The sequence below is a fragment of the Pinus tabuliformis genome, chromosome 8 (genome assembly GCF_031772625.1).
Source record: "Pinus tabuliformis cultivar Carrire ecotype Pingquan chromosome 8, CPIR1, whole genome shotgun sequence".
Classification (NCBI taxonomy): Eukaryota; Viridiplantae; Streptophyta; class Pinopsida; order Pinales; family Pinaceae; genus Pinus; species Pinus tabuliformis.
The window spans coordinates 2,038,950,735-2,038,967,761 of NC_142294.1; the positions used below are offsets into that span (position 1 = coordinate 2,038,950,735).

The following is a 17,027-nucleotide window of genomic DNA, read 5'->3' on the forward strand; positions in this document are numbered from 1 at the left end:
TTTTATGACTACTTGAATATCTCGGTTTGAGTTATATAATAGTCTTTCGAACTCCCTCTCGAGATGAGATATCAAACTTGATTTCTGAGATATATAGAACTCTTTTCTATTCTGTAATTACACCAAACATTTTTCTGAAGTTGTACTGAACTTATATTACTGAAATTGCACCGAAAAGAGGTTATCGAGATGAAATAACTGAGGTCATGTGAGAGCACCGAATTGAGGTGATCTGAGCTTCATTTTTATACATATTAGTATTTTGACCATATATCATAGAGGTTGAGATTCCCTTTATGACTGTGACGGTACTTTATTACTGAATTCCTTCATTGTGACACTACTTTACTGTGATATATCACCGAGAGTCTTTAGTGTAGTGCGAGTTTTGAGGTTACTGAAATCATCTCTGTAATATATATATATATATATATATATATATATATATATATATATATATATATATAGTGAAGTAATACTTTATCAAACTGTGCCTTCACCGAAATATCAATACAGTCCCTTCACAAAATGTCAAACTATGCCTTTACCAAGATGTAGAGACTGTGCCATCAATGAAATGCAGAGACTTGAGGGATCTTGACAGAACTGAGAATGCTTCAAGGATGTATATGTGTTCTTCAAACTGCCTTTGACTTTGACCATAGTTTCGATACCATGTTGGAAAATCCATAGAGATGGCAGTTAAATGATTTTCCTTTTAATGACATTAACTTGTGATGTTCTCATTATTAGTATTAGATCTCTTAATTATCTTTTCTTATCATCAAGATTAATGTCAAGGAACAAATAGAAGAGAACACAAGATATAAGCACGCTGCCAGGGAAAAATCCCTCTCGAGAGGAAAACCCAGTCACAAATTCTTCCTTTAGTAGATTCAAAAGATGAGACGACCAAGACCCTTACACTCTAGACTCAAGACATCCTCCATCAAGTCATCCTTGAAACTGTGATAGCATCGAGACCTTGACTGTGGTGAGTCCTTCACTTTGTGGTAGCACCGAATCCTTTACTGTGATGAATCACAAAAGGTCTTCACTGTAATGACGAGCTTGTCTTCTACAATTCAACTGAAATGTATCCATCACTTATCCGATCTCCTTCCAACAATGATACCGAAATCACTCTCTGAGATTGTATCGAACTTATTGTAGTGATATTAAAACATCCTTTCTGAGCTCTTGTAGAGACACCGAGACCTCCTCTCTGTAGTTCGAACTCATGTAATTGCACCGAGAATCTTCTTATGATATCAACGAAATATAGCCTCTGAAATTACCGAAAATACATCTCTGAAATCCTACTTTGAACTGTTCTGTGGAGAGACTAATGCGAATACCTTAGCTTGGTATATATAGTGGTTCCTCCATATAAATGAGCCGACATGTCCAAATGAATAGATGCGTCACTGTTATAAGGCTGACATGAATTAACTTGAAGGTAATTTATTTGAGGCCGACATGAAGAGGCTGATTTGAAGACTTCGATGACTTGCTTGAAGAGGATGACTTGATGGAGGAGTCCTTGACACAACAATAAATGAAATTGACAATAACCTAAAGCCTACAATGGAGGCTTGACCTATAATTGACCCAAGCATGAAACACATGCTTTAATGAGTCAATTCATTTTAATAATAAAATTCTTTTCACTTTCTTTCAACAAATATATTACATTTTGACTTCAAGTAGAATTATGAAGACCGAACCTAGTTACGTTTTCTAACAAAGCTCATCTCGAAAAAGAAAAAATGGAGACCAGTATGACTTGATTTTTTTTGCCAACCTGCACTGAAAAATCAATTTTCCCAGCAATTTTGAACTTCCTGGTTTAGGCTTTGCGCAACCCCCAAAAAAATCGTTGTGCTGCTCCCTCTGAACAACAGATACTTCTCTCCGGTTTTGAGCTTTGTCGTCTGATCAATCATGCTCTGATACCATTTGAAAATTTCAACTATTGCAACGACTGGAAATTATTCTCCTAACTGAAAATTTAATTATGTAGTTTATTTGCTACGACAAACAATGAATAAAGTCACAACTACAATTTTCACCATAAAAATTCCGCGGAAAATAAAATACTAGAAACTGAGAAATTTTAGCACACACAAATTTTAACACTGTTATTTTGGACAATTGTCCCAGGAAAAAACCCAACTTGAGAAAACCGGTGCAGCAGATGATGGTTTTATCATTATTCTTCAACAACAAATCTGAGTATAATAAACTGGATGCTCTAATGGTAATCCAATTTGAGAGAAATACTGACAAAATTATTGTGAGGATTTTTCATTACCCCACAGCTGAATTCTGTCCCCGAAAAATTAAGAAATCAACAACTCTTTCTGTCTCTAGCTCTGGAACTGATTCACTGGCTCATCTGACCAAAATCCCGGTCTCCCAACTGCTCAATCACTAGCTCCTCCATCTAGATCGAACTATGCTTTTGCTATGCTCACGTAGTCCTTGCGCAAATCCTCTGGGAATTTCACACTCCCTCTCACTGCGTCTTCCGGAACTGAAATGCTTCCTCCAAAAATGCGGTTGACCTCCTCTGCCACCTGCTACTCACCCTCTAGCCTAATCTTCTCTGTTGGAATTCTGCTACTAAGAAAATCGAACTGCTTGGGCAACTGAGTGTTTTCATTGGTGTATTCATCTACCCATCCACCTCCCTCTTATAATCTCCAGTTGGGACTCCAACGGCCAAGATTAAAACAAAATCAATGACTGAGATCATTTTTGGATCGATCCGTGTGAGTTTCTAGATGATTCACACCCTGTCTCAATTAATTCTGATTAATTAACCCATTTTCCTAAGTTTAGACTTAGGAAATAATTAAAAGTAAGCTAATAATCTAATTGAGACACTTCTAGGTGGAATTTCCAAAAACTTTTTCTGGGTTATGAAGAACTCTTGTGTTTTAGCGTCTCCACAAAGTTTCGAGACTAGAACACCTCCGATGCTACAAAAACTAACATGAACTTTGTTCATAACATAAAGAGGAGCCAGAGCTGTCACTGGTTATTTGACTTGTATGTGGGGGTCCATTTGCCTATGCTTGTTGATGCATATTGGTTGCCTTTGATTTCCAACACTGCCCGTAATTTGTTCCCATGGCAGAAAGAGATATTTCTTTAAAAACCCCATAAAGTTCAAAGAATATTTGGCCTCTTTTTCTTTGACATCTAATATTGAAGATTAAAAACCTTTGATTTGACTTACATGTTGCCTGATGCCTTTTTCTATAACCCTTGATGCACCAAACTTTGCCACCTTCATTCTTGTGTTGCTTTGCCTTGTTCATTTCATATTTCATTGTTGTGTTACAATTTTGTGATGAATTCAAATTAGGAAACCTACATCTAGGTCCTCATTATTGCATGTACAAAATTGGGATCACGTTGATGCCATGTTAGGAATATAAGGAGAGTAGGACCTGCTATTTATTGAGTTCTGCCCACTGGGTTCAGTTGAATAGCCATACTTCCATCATGAGCCCTAATTTTGCTCCAGAGCTCCTCCCAGGATTGTAGTATTGTACAACCAGAGTCCCAGACTCCTTCAGCCTTGGGAACTCTCTAGATGATATCATCTGTCTTGCATTGGTTCTTTCACAATGGTAGATGGAGACAGAGATGCCTCTTCTCCCTCTTCCGTGTCTATTTTATTTTTGACTTTGATATTAAGTTAGGGCCTTGTGCTCCCTAGCTTTTTTTTTCTTAGTTTTTCTGACTAGTTTCTGCTTGTTTCTCTTTTATTATAATCTGTATCTTTCCTTTTCTGATAACAGATTTTAGCATCTAGGAGTGTTCTAGACTCTCATAGTCTATTGATCACTAATTGTAAACTCTACTCCTATTGACCATTTTCCTTAGTAATTTTTAGAAATTAATAAAATTATGTTATCCTATATCTTATCTCAATGCCTTTTCAAGCTGCAATAACCCTTCCATTCTTTGAAGGTAACATAGTCACCTGATTACCATGTTGTTGGAAATCTTCCCATGCACTTGAATAGCCCCAGGTTGTATGCCTCCTTTTTGTTCTTGTTTTATCCTGGTTAGGTTTGATTTGTTTGTCCTATTAGAATGGTTAAAAATTGCCTTCATTCAACCACTTACGTGTGTTCTGCCTTGAGATATTGTAAGTTCTCAATTTTATGTTTAAAAATTTATTTATGAACTTAAATATCATGGATTGGAAATGGAGGTCAAAGGGAGCCATTTTCCTACTATTTGATGCTGTAACTTTGCCCCTGCTTTGAAAAATGCATTGAACTAATGATTCTAGTTTATTTTGGAAATGTTCATGAACTTTTTTATCTTATCATGCATGATTGTCCTGACAGAATCTCATACAAATGTCATGAACTTTCTTACCTTATCATCCATGATTATCCTAGCAGAATCTCATACAAATGTCATAAATAATAGTTGCAGGTTTTTCAGTTACTTCTATCAATAATTTATAGGGCCCTTTAATGAGTTATTCTTGGGTTTCTCCATTCTTGATCTTTCTCACCTTATCATCTATAATGGTCCTAACCGAATTATGTATTTCTTGTTCCACTTTTTGAACTTCCATAGATTCAAAAGCTCATAAAGGGATAATTAGTGCTCTTACATATGAATCTGAATGGAGAAGGATGATGAAATGAAAGAGGGTGTATGTATCATAGTTTACTCAATTTAGATACCTGATTGTTCAATGTTCTCTTTGGAGTACTGCTGTTTGAGCTTGTTCAAGTGGAGCTGTCGTACTACCACCCTTTAATCAACCTTGTCTGTTGTCAAGAGGAGGAATGCCGCCTTAGTTTAGTGAAGCTTCTCCTCTTTTTTTCATTGCTGTCATTAATGATCTTAAACACGATATTGGTTTCTTGTGCATCAATTAATTCCTTTTTATGCATATTAAATTTGGCATCAATAATGTATACTATCACTATATCTGTTTTCAACTAGTTCTACTTTTTCACTTTATTGGTAATAATAATAAATTGAAGAGGTTTCACTTTTATCTTGGGAAAAGCATCCAGTTTTAAGTCATTTTGGAAAAGAGACACGCAATATTTTGAAGAAACTCATGTTGCTTTATTCGTGTGTTGTGCTTTTGCGAGCAGACATGGGAGAGAGTACTGCAAACATTGCATCATTGAAGTCTCGTATTGAGCAGCTTGAGCATGGTATGCTTTACTTTGCTTTTAATGAATGTCTGTTGGTAAAGTATAAAGCTTATATTGCAAAAACTAGCAGTACAGCAAAAATTCCTATAAGGTACTCCAACTTGGCTTTGTTTTTTATAAGGAACTGCCACTAAAACTTGCATGAAAATACTTAAAACCTTTACGATAAAAGTTAACTTCTCAAGCCTAGGTGGTGTCTATTCCATCTGTGGGCTGGTATAGATTAGTGAGATAACTCTTGACCAGGGTTGAACATATAGAATAAAAAGGATAACTAGTATCTCTTTGAGTCAACCTAATCAATCCATTCAACTATATCTTTTCATTGTTCATGCCTGCATTGTTTTAGTTCATTATAGACATCATTCATTAAAATGAAGGGAAAACGAAATGAAGAAGATTAGATTTATGAATGGTGCATGGATGTTTGTATGCACATGTGCACATATGTGTGTACATATGCATATGTGTCTTTTCAAGTATTCTAATCCTTTCTTTCTAATTTTTTATATCATAGCGCTTTGTTGGGAGTAGTATCATTTCTTTCACCGCTACATAATTGTTATAGTAAATGCCTCATAATTATCATTTTATTAGCGAGACTTTGTTATACGTCTGGGGTCTAAATATGACCATTACCTCTAACACCCTCCCATAATGGTCATTTTACATCCTTCTTCAAAATACCAAAAGATAAGACTTTGGACAGGCAAGATGTTTGCAGTACACAAGATAAGATCCTTAAAATAGTGACTAGAAGTGAACTGTATCTAACAGGTTTGATGAAGTACAGTTTGTCACCATCCTTTTCTCTGACCATTGACTCACTAGTAGGATGAGTGCCGATGTTGGATGAATAGTCAATCTTTCTACCATTGACATAGAATTTGGCTTGTACAGTTAACTGTCTTCTTGCACATCTTGGCAGTCCAGCATATCAAAATTTTGTGTTTGCTTCTCTATGGAAGCACTATTTCATTTTACCACTTCATCTTCACCCTACTTGAGGGTCTTTTTCTTATGAATAAAAATCTACAACGGAGAATGCATAATGCACTAGCTGTTTGCCTTCTCTTCTTTGCTGATTTAAGCTTGATTCAACAACAACAGCATCTAGGCTTCATTTCATGAGCTTTGTCTTACCTCACACCACTCTAGACTAGTGTTATCGAAACCATATTGGAACTGGTGGAACCGGCCGGTTCTACTGGTTTGGGGGTCTAACTGGTTCAGTTCGAGCTTTGGAACTGGAAATGGGCAGTATTGAACCATCCTTTTTTCATTGAACCAATGGGTTTTGTACTGAATCAGTTGATTTCGTACAATTTGACCAAAGATGTTCCACATGACTTTTTTTTTTTTTAATGAAAACAAGATTTTTTGAGTGGGGAAGCCTAATATTCAAGCCTATTGCCGTACTATTTTGTGACGGAACCGACCGGTTTTGTACGTTTTTTTTAATAAAGAAAACAAGAATTTATGAGTGGGGAAGCCTAACATTCAAACCTATGGCCCCACTATTTCTATGCAATTCATGGTATTGTTAAATTATTAAAATAAAAGTGACATTCTCCTTTATCTTTCATTACCATGAAATGACTCGGGATGTTTGAGAGTGGTTTCGACCTCATTGGATTTCATATGGAGAAAGTATAATTTTAGATCTTACTCAAAACCCAGCAGACTTATATTTTTTCAAGATTTCAGGACTGGGGGTATTGCAACGTTTCCATTGGATTTATCATGTACAAAGGTATGTAACTAGTATTTAATCAAGAGCACCAAGCCCTTTATGTACCTTGATGTTAGTGACATTCGTTGTTGAACTCCTCTATCACACCCTACTAAAAATGTACCCCACTCAAACAAAATCTTGACTCGATATGCTACGTTTTTTCTATCTTATTTACTTCTTAGAGGGTGATATTGATGACAAAAATCCCAATATAGGCAATGATTTCGATTATAGGTAGGTATTTGTTGTAGCATGATTTTTGAATGCTCGGTCTAGAGCATGTTTGTTGATGTATTTTTGGTTCAAAGATGGATTGCGCTCGATGTTATTTGGGTTATGTGCACCATAGTATTCAAATCTGGCCGGTTCGAACTGTTAACCGGTCAAACCGGTCGGTTCATTAGCCCGGGACACCGAACCGGTGGAAAAACCGGGTTGTCTAGTTTGCCCCACTGGTTTTTAGGTCTAACCGACCATAAAGTGCCTGCTTTATTGCCAGGCCGTCCGTAGACCAACCGAATGCTTCTTTCTCGGTTTTTGAGGTGGTTTTCAGGGAAACTAGGCGTTGTTTCCCTCCAAAAACAACCCCTCCAAGCCAATAGCAGGATGTCCCCCCCTCTCATTTGCCTCACACAGCTCATTTGGAGATTTTGTGAGTTTCATTGGGAGCTTGGAGAGAGTTGAGTTTTTGTTGGATTAGTCATCTTGGAGGCTTGGAGTTGGACTTGGAGCTAGTTTGGAGTTGTTAGTGGAGTTTGCATCTTCAAGAAGAGGCAAACAGAGCTAGTTTGCATTTCCAAGTAAGGATTTTCACTTGAAAAAATCCATATGTTGTCCATGTAACTAAATTTTTTGTGTGTTCTATTACTATCAAATTACAAGTTCAACTGTTAATTTTCAAGTCTTAAACTTTGTAGGCTAAATATGCCCCATTTTTTTCCAATTTTATCTAAAGTTTTCCATTTTACTTAGCTGCAATTTTTTTCTTTTAATTTGCAGATTTCTTTCATTTGCAAATTTCCGATATTTCTAGCCACCATGCCTCCAAAAGCCAGGACACTGCATGGACTTATTGTGATATGATTGATGGAAAATTGATCTGCAAATTTTGGAATAAATCTATTGGAGGGGGGGTGCGTATTCTTAGGTTGAAACAACACTTGCTTGGGATAAGAGGCAAAGTAAAGCCATGTCAAGCACCAAAGGATGTGATAGGAGATATTAGGGCAAAATACTTTGCCAAGTTTGAGAAGTTTGAGGAGAATAAGGCCTAGGGATGAGGCTATCCAAGAAGAAATTTCAAGAAGGAAATTTTACAAGCCAAGAGAGATAGTGGGTATGATGATTTTGAGATTCAAGACTCCTCTTCTATCCCTTCCACCAATGACCCCTTTCACTATGTTCCTCCTGCTCTTGGGTCTTATAATCAAGGCCAACAATCTAAAGGAAAAAAGAGGATGAACATCCAGAGTTATTTCTCAACTTCTACCACCACTACCTTTGCTAATCCCACTTCCTCCCAACCAAGTCTAACTCAACGTCAACCCACTTTGGATGACCATTGGAAAAAGCAATGCAAAGAATCTGCTTTTCAATACATTGCTAGATGGTGGTATGATGCAGATATCCCATTTAATGTTGCCTACTCACCTTATTACCAAGCTACGTGGGACTCTGTTATAGCTCTGCAGGAAAGGGCTTCAAAGGCCCTAGTGTATACATGACTTGAGGGGAACTCTTATGCAAAGAAATATTTGTTGCATCTATGAGTATTTGACTGAGTACAGAGAGTCATTTGACAAAACAGGTTGTTCCATCATGTCAGATGGATGGATCGATGGAAAGAACCACACTATCATTAATTTCCTTGTTTCTTGCCCACAAGGAACCATGTTTTTGAGATCAGTTGATGCATCTCATACGCTGAAGGATGCAAACCTTCTATTTGAGCTTTTGGAAGAGCTTATTCAGGTAGTGGGGGAGGAGAATGTTGTGCAGGTCATCATAGATAATGCCTCAAACTATATTCTTGCTGGAAAGATGCTAAAGTATAAATATTAGACCATATTTTGGACTCCATGCGCTGCACATTGCGTAGACATCATGCTTGAGGACATAGGCAAAGGTTATTGGGTAAAAAACACTGTAGAGCATGCCAAGTGCATCACAAAATACATCTACAACCACTCATGGGTATTGAGCCTAATGGGGGAAAACATTGGTGTCAAAGAGCTTGTTAGGCCTGCAATTACGAGATTTGCGACTCACTTCCTTACGTTGCAATGTCTTAATTCTCAATAAAAGAACTTGCAGAAAATGTTTGCTTTTGATGAATGGATTTCATCTCGGTGGGCTCATAGACAAGGTTGCAAAGACACCAAAAATATTTTTTTGACAATTCTTTTTGGAAAAAGTCTGTAGAGGTTGTGAAAATCGACGAGCCCTTTGTTAAGGTGTTACAGATGGTGGATGGGGAAAAATTGGCCATGGGATACATCTATAAGGCTATGGATTAGGCCAAGGAGCAAATACAAGGATAACTTAGCTAAATATGGGCCTATTTAGGAGATCATTGATAAAAGATGGAACAATCAACTCCATCGTCCTATACATGCAGTCGAGTACTTCATGAACCCAAAGTACTATTATAAAGCTTTGCTAGGAGATGTGCAAACTGGGGAGGTCAGAGATGGGTTGTACGATTGCTTGTAGCGCATGGTCCCTAACCTTTCCAACCAGTTGGAAATACATAAACAACTTACACTTTTTAGTATGGTAGCAGGTACCTTTGGCAAAAACTTGGCAAAGATGGCAAGAGATGTGGATGAACCAGGAAAGCAATTCCAATTTGTTTTTCTTTTAAAGTTCAATTGTTTGCAATTCAAACTGTAAATACTTGTAAATAAGTAATGAAATGAACTAACTAATGTCTTTTTCTTTGCAGCACATTGGTGGGAGTCATTTGGCGACCAATGTCCCCAATTGCAAAAATTTGCAGTTAGAGTCCTCAACCAAACTTGTAGTTCTTCAGGTTATGAGCGTAATTGGTCTGTTTTTGAGGGTATATACACGAAGGAGAGAAACCGTTTGGAATAAAAATGGTAAAATGATCTTGTCTTCGTGCAATAACACCTTCGATTAAGGCGCAACCAATTGATGAACATAAGACCTGATCTAGATCCCATTGTGTTGGACGATATTGATCCAACATCAGAATGGGTGGGGGAGACTCAACCAACTGAGTTTGATGCTGATTTTGATATTGACATGGAGTTAGGGGGGATTGATCCCAATGCAGATCTGGTAGTGCCATTGGAACCAAAACCAATAGCCAAATCAAGCAAAAGAAAACAACCAATGGACAACACTAGCCATGTCGCTCGACCAATTCGTGCTTCCATTAGGTCTAGTTTTATTGCTACTGGTGCTAATACTGAGTTTGTAGATGAGGCTGAGGCATCTTCAGACTCTAATCCAGATGATGTTTATGTAGCTGCTATTGATGATCCCGTGTCTAGTGGTGATGAGTTTGATTAGGATGAGGAGTAATCATGTTGATCACTGATATGTAGACTTGTAGTCTTGTAGTAGGCCAATGGCCGCATAGCTTGTAGCATTGTTTTTGGACTTTATAGGCCATTTAAAACCTCATTAATTATGTATTTTGTCACTGATATGTATTGCACTTGGTGTCATTTTGATATATTCACCTTTACATGGTATATAAATGAGCAAACTTTGCACATTTTCTCTCTATTGGTATGGAATCATGGTTTTAAATCTTAAAAATAGTTTTTTTTTTTTTTTTTTTCACTAAAAATTAATTATTTTATGTATTTTTTTAAAAACCAATTCATTGAGATCTGACTAGTCCCAGTTTGAAACCCGATTTATTAGGTGGACTGGTCTGGTCACTGGTTATGGTTTGAATTCTATAATTTGCATCGTTACATGCTATATAAATGAGAACTTTTGCTTAATAAGGACAAGAGGGATAGGTAAGAAGCCCATATCACTGAGGAAGTCAAAGAACCTGAGACAAAGAAGCTTAAGAAGGAAGAAGTGAAAGATCTTTACTATGATTGAGATGATCTTCTTCACTAAAAGGTACTTTCACTTGTAATTGATAGATATGAAACTGTGTAAATAAGATCGGATGCATCAGATTAGAAAATAACATCGTGATAGAAGCATTAGAAGTAAGAGCTCTTGACATTGGAAGCTAGAAAGAATGTCTGGAATAAATTCTATTGATTACAAAGAATAAGAGCTCTTGGAAACCTCATTGAAATCTCAAGTGATACTTATAGAAAGAAGTAGAGGTCATCATCGACTGGGATCATCATACAATAGTCAATAAGGAAACATCTGCTGGGTGAGGATATGAAAGATCCTCAAGTTTCTCTGATGGAATCCTTATCAGAGGATTCACCGATCTAGAAAGGAAGCAAATGTTTCATCAAGAATTCCAACTCGTGGGATTCAAGGGATGATGGTATGATGGCATAAAAATGAAGCAAGCCTAAATGATAAAGCTCTTTTGTTCAAATGAAGCTGGTACAGGAAGTTTGGATGACCCAAAATAAAGATGAGGTATGTATACTTACATAGGTTATTATGAAAGTCATGTCATATGGTTGCAGATAATATGGATCACTATTTCCATCTTGGGAAACATGATCAAAGAAAATGGGGATCTCCTCCTCTGAAAGTTGTAGAAAGGCATAGGTCATACTAGATGAAATCAACATGATATGTGTACAAGAAGTTTGGATGACCCAAAAGAATGATGAGGTGTGTATGCTTACATAGGTTATTATGAAAGTCATGTCATATGGTCGCAAATAATATGGATCACTATTTCCATCTTGGGAAACATGATCAAAGAAAATTGGGATCTCCTCCTCTGAAAGTTGTTGAAAGGCATAGGTCAAACTAGATGAAATCAACATAATATGTTCTCATATGAAGCATAAGGGAGCTGACTACGAGTAAGGAACTCTGATTGGAAGCTCCCGGGAATGAAGAATGTGAGGAAAAGGGGGGGGAAGAGATCATGAGATATGCAACAATGGTAGAAAGCATTAAACATTCGAGACCTTGAATATTTGACTAGGATATCTCCCGGAAAGATATAAAATCTTTGATGAAAGTCGGGAGACCCTTGACAATGGATATCTTTGGGAGATGTGTCAACATGTATGCAGGATGCTAATGCCTATAGGAAGATGTCATGATAAAAGACCATCACAAAGGTAATTTTTGGTTTAAGTGTTCATTTCTTCTTTTTGAACTAATATTTGGATGGGCTCATGCGGGACCACCAAAGAGAAAACTTGTGGATAACTTCCAAGAGGACCATATAGAAGGTTGTAAGATCCTTCCAAAAATTATGGCATGAAGAAATCAGCATAACATGAAGCAAAGCCAGATGAAAACTGATGGATCACTTTCTAATGAAAGGAATGAGGACATGGTTGACTCATGAATGAAAGTGATGGATGGTCTGTGCCCTATGAAGAAGTCCCAAAAAGATGAAGACTCCATGACAAGAGAAATTCTTCATGACATTGAAGAAAAGGGAGCTCTTCAAGCAGCTGGCTGTCCCATCATCCCCACTTAAGAAGCTGCTGTAGGTCCCTAATTAAGAGGGAGCCTGCAAAGTTTCGTACTTGGAAGAAACTTGAAAATTCCTAAGCCAAGAGGGAGCTTAGGTACAGTTCTTTTATAGGAATGAGTACATTTCTTTATTGGAATATGTCCTCCCTATTTGAGAGGTAGAGATAGACACATCATTCTGGTTTTCACCTGAGAAGACAAAATGGAGGATTGGGTAATCATTTGGCGTCCGATATTCTTTGAGGATGAGATAGGGCATCCAAGAGAAGAGTGCTTGTAGATGACCAACATTCTTTGAGGACTGGGAATCCAAGATAAGAATAGTCCTGATGGAACACACTCTGAGTACCTAGGTAGGATATGTTCCAGGAGAGACAATGATGAGTATGTCTATAAATCATTGGTCTCGCCAACATTGAGCTCAGATATTTTGGAGAGATAGAGCCGTTAGTCAAGGCCTTACAATGTGACAATGCTGGTTGATATGATGCTATACAAATGAGTTACCAATCCGAATTCTTCTTATGAGAAATTCTTCAGATTGAGAATGACCAAGTACCATTATGAATAGCAAAGGAAGGTTTTTTTTGGGGATAGCGAAGAAATGACTCTTCTGGGATCAGCGAAGGAAGGATTCTTCTAGGGTCTATCTTGGGTTATATACTCTCCCACAAGCGAAGGAAGAAGGAAAGAAGGCATCACAAAAGGACCGAAGAGAAGCAATAGAGGTCCCTTTCAAGGAGACTAGGGTTTCTTGATCCAAAATTGGATCCTAGAACACTCTCTAAGTTCTCATGAACTCTGTAAAATTCATGCCAAAGTTTCAAAGTCTTATAAAGATCAAGCTTATCAGAGATATCCTCGAAACATTTGCAATTTGTGATCAGCGCGGAGCAACGAGGACCCTCAGTTAAGCGCGTAGACCATCGGCCCATGGTAACGCGCGCTGCCACAAATTAGCAAAACCATGAGTCAATTCAAGAAACAGGGGTAGCTTCTGATATGCGCAGGGCAAACCCCTCAAAGAAGGAAAAGCCCCGAGCGCCCAGACCCGAAATAATTGTAAATTGCGGAAAAATATCGTTCTGATTCTGTCAAAAGCTGGGTCCCACAAAAACCGACAGAATATCGGAAGGGCTTTGAGCGATAAGCGGTTTCAACCGAGTCCTGCCCGATGCCACACAATGGGTGCCACGCATCCAGCGGAAGAGAGAGCAAACTGTTCACATCAGACGGGTAAACATCATGTTACTTACTCGCCCTATATGGACGATGACCGTAGGATTTGGGGCCCCCAGATCGACGACGAAGATGCGTTCCGAGGGATGACTAGACTTGACGAGGAAAACAAACAGAGTTGTATAGGATTTGAAGTTCGATATGGACGATGCGTTGGCAGAAGGATGTGTTTCGCGGGCATTCTTGGAGTTAACGGAATAAATGGTCGTTTTGAAAATGTCCAAGAGAACTGACACTCAGTTTGTTATGGAACAAGTGGCCACCTCCCTGTGAGGCGTTATACAATGATGACGACGCAGAACAGGAGAATTCGAACGGATAGAGGCAGGGGAACCGGAAAGCCGGGAAGCGGAAACGAACAGTGAGAAAGCAGACTGGCTTTAAAGCCACGAACTGACAGAGAAAGAGTAAGCAGTAAAGCAATAAGCGAGTTGAGAAAACTAAGAGCAGAGAACAGAGAGAAGTCGAGCTGACTTGTAAGAGCAAAGGGAGCGGCGAGACAGATACAGAGAGAGAGTTAGAGAGTGTGTACTCCAGAAAGGGCTTGAGAGGTTCAAGCGAGTTCTTCTGTATATCCCTGTCATGTATTGAGTCTCAGTTTGGACTCATACCATTGTGACCAATAGAGGTCGAGATTCAGTAAGGAGAGTCTGTGTACTCCAGAGACTTGGGGGATCCAACTTTAGTCTTGCTGATTTATATCTGTTGAGTGAGACTCAAATTGAGCTCACTGTTGTGAAAACTCTGCTTTGAAAACATAATAGAGAGGCCACCACCGAATTCTGGACCAGGAGACGTAGCCCAGGGGTATTGGGTGAACTCCTTATTAAACTTATTGTGTTTATATGTTTTCCTGTTGTGTTTTCTTAAACTGCTTCAGTGTCTGTATATTTCGCAATCTTATCGATCCGTTGCATAAAATAGCATAGACACATCCATGCACATGAGACTGTAATACCTTATTGTTTGTGTTATATCAATTTCGGATCAAGTGGTATCGGAGCTCTAGGTTGCTAAGGTTAGACAAGTTTGTGCTGAATTTTGTTGTTGAATACTAACTAGGACAAAGCTCAAATTAGGAGAAGGAGAATTGGTTGAAGCTAACCCAGAAATTGGAAGAGTCTATCGTAAAAGGAAAATGGCAGAAGAAAGTCTCTTGGAATTAGACTCCGAGTTCATGGATAGTTTTATGACCATGAGAGCCATGGTAGAGGAAATGTATAGAGAATTTAAGAAAGGTAGAGATGAAGATTCATCAAACTCCAAACAAGATAAAGGAGTAGAAGAATCTCTCCTCCATGACCATTCTAAAGGCAAAGCAAAAGAAGAAAAACTTCCCACACCTCCTAATAGTCCTGAAAATAAAAAGAAAACATCTTTGATTAAATTAGATGTTAAATTTGATTTGCCAATATATGATGGAGAGTTGAATGCAGAGAAGCTGGATAATTGGATTAGGCAGATTGATGTGTATTGCAGAGAGCAGAGCATTGATTCAAACAAAAGTAAGATTCAGCTGGCCAGCCTATGCCTTGGAAGCATTTCCTTGGTATGGTGGGAAGGCAGGACACAAGCTGACATGAAGAAGCATGGTAAAATTCTTTCTGTCTGGAGTGAATTTGTTTCTGCAATTAAAAAGCAATTCTATCCACTAGCTTATATTCAACAAGCCATGATGAGCTGACAAACTCTTCGCCAATTAAAAGGGCAAAGTGTACAAGGCTACACTCAAGAATTTAGAAAAAGAGCTTTGATTATAGGAATTTCTTTAGACTCACTTGAAACTCTGCTGAAGTATATAGGTGGTCTACAAAGCTATTTAAAGCACACCATTCTCATGTTTAATCCCATTAGCATAGATGAGGGATTTGTTTAGGCTACACATCTAGAAGCTAGAGGCAAGAATGTGAACCCAGAAGTTGGGGGATCATCAAAACCCACTGCAAGCAAAAACAAGGAAAAGAGAAAGCAGAAATGGAAAGAGAGGAAGACAAATGCTGTACAAAAGACCAAACCTTCATGCACTCACTACAAGAAGGATGGGCATGATGATGAACACTGCTGGATTCTGCGTCCGGAGCTGAGACCCAAGAAGTTCGATGGCAAAAAGAAGATTGCTGCAACTATTCAAAAAGATTTGGGGTCAGACTCAGGGGATGAAACAACAATCGCAGCCACAGGTATAAAAGGTAAAAATTCTGAAGCATCTACTAGTAATTCTGCACAATCTACTGATAATGAAGAAAACGAGAGGAAAAGACATGAGCTTTTTCATATTCGAGTTATTTCCAAGCATCAAAAGATTGATACTTTGTTTGATAGTGGCTCACAAATAAATTTAATTTCTGAAGCAATTGTAAAGAAGTTGGGATTACTAACCACACCTCACAAGAAACCATATCTGTTAGGTTGGTTATGTGATAAAGCAAAGCTACAAGTGACTAGACTATGTAAACTTAAGTTTTCTTTTGGGTCAGCATTTGTAGATGAGGTTGAGTTAGATATAGTTCCTTTGGATATATGTGGAATTGTTTTAGGAAGTCCTTACTTGTATGATAGGAAAGCCATTTTCTATAGAGCTAAGAACAAGTATCAACTCGTTAAGGATGGAATCGAATATATTGTAAGAGCTCATAAACTCAAGAATAATTATACTCTCATAAACTCAAGGCAGATGAAGAGAATTGTAAATTCATGCAAACAATTTTTACTGATGGTTGTAAAGGAAAAGAAACCTGATAAAACCAATATATTTGAGGGCTGTAATGCTAAACAGCAAGCTGATTTAGAAAAAGTTGTTTCAGAATATGATATACTATTTCAAGAACCTAAAAGTCTGCCACCCCAAAAGGAAATAGTACATGATATTAATTTGCAGCAAGATGCTCCATTGCCTAACATCGGAATGTACAGGTTGTCCGCTTTAGAGAATGCAGAAATCAAGAAGCAGGTACAGGAGCTGCTCGAGAAAGGGTTCATAAGACCTAGCACATCACCATGTGGGTCTCCAATTGTCTTGGTGAGAAAGAAAGATGGCTCATGGAGAATGTGCATTGATTACCGAGCACTGAATAAGATAACCATTCAAATTCTTTATCCCCTTCCTCGCATAGATGATCTACAAGATCAGTTGAAAGACGCTGTTTACTTTTCCAAGTTGGACTTGCATAGTGGCTACCATCAAGTCAAAGTTGCAGAGCAAGATGCATGGAAGACTGCTTTCAAAACAA

General features: G+C 38.0%; 1 protein-coding gene across 3 annotated transcripts in view; it reads left to right on the plus strand.

Moving 5' to 3' along the window:
• Positions 1-17,027, plus strand: part of MEE13 (myosin heavy chain-like protein) — a 190,251-nt gene that overhangs the window by 15,656 nt on the left and 157,568 nt on the right. For 2 of the 3 annotated variants that reach the window (XM_089374930.1, XM_089374931.1), the window contains exon 2: positions 5,142-5,204. In XM_089374930.1, coding sequence (XP_089231056.1) covers positions 5,144-5,204 — 61 coding nt within the window. In that variant the 5' untranslated portion in view covers positions 5,142-5,143. Of the gene's footprint in view, positions 1-5,141; positions 5,205-17,027 lie in introns of those variants that run through there. The other variant, XM_089374933.1, reaches the window with a different exon arrangement.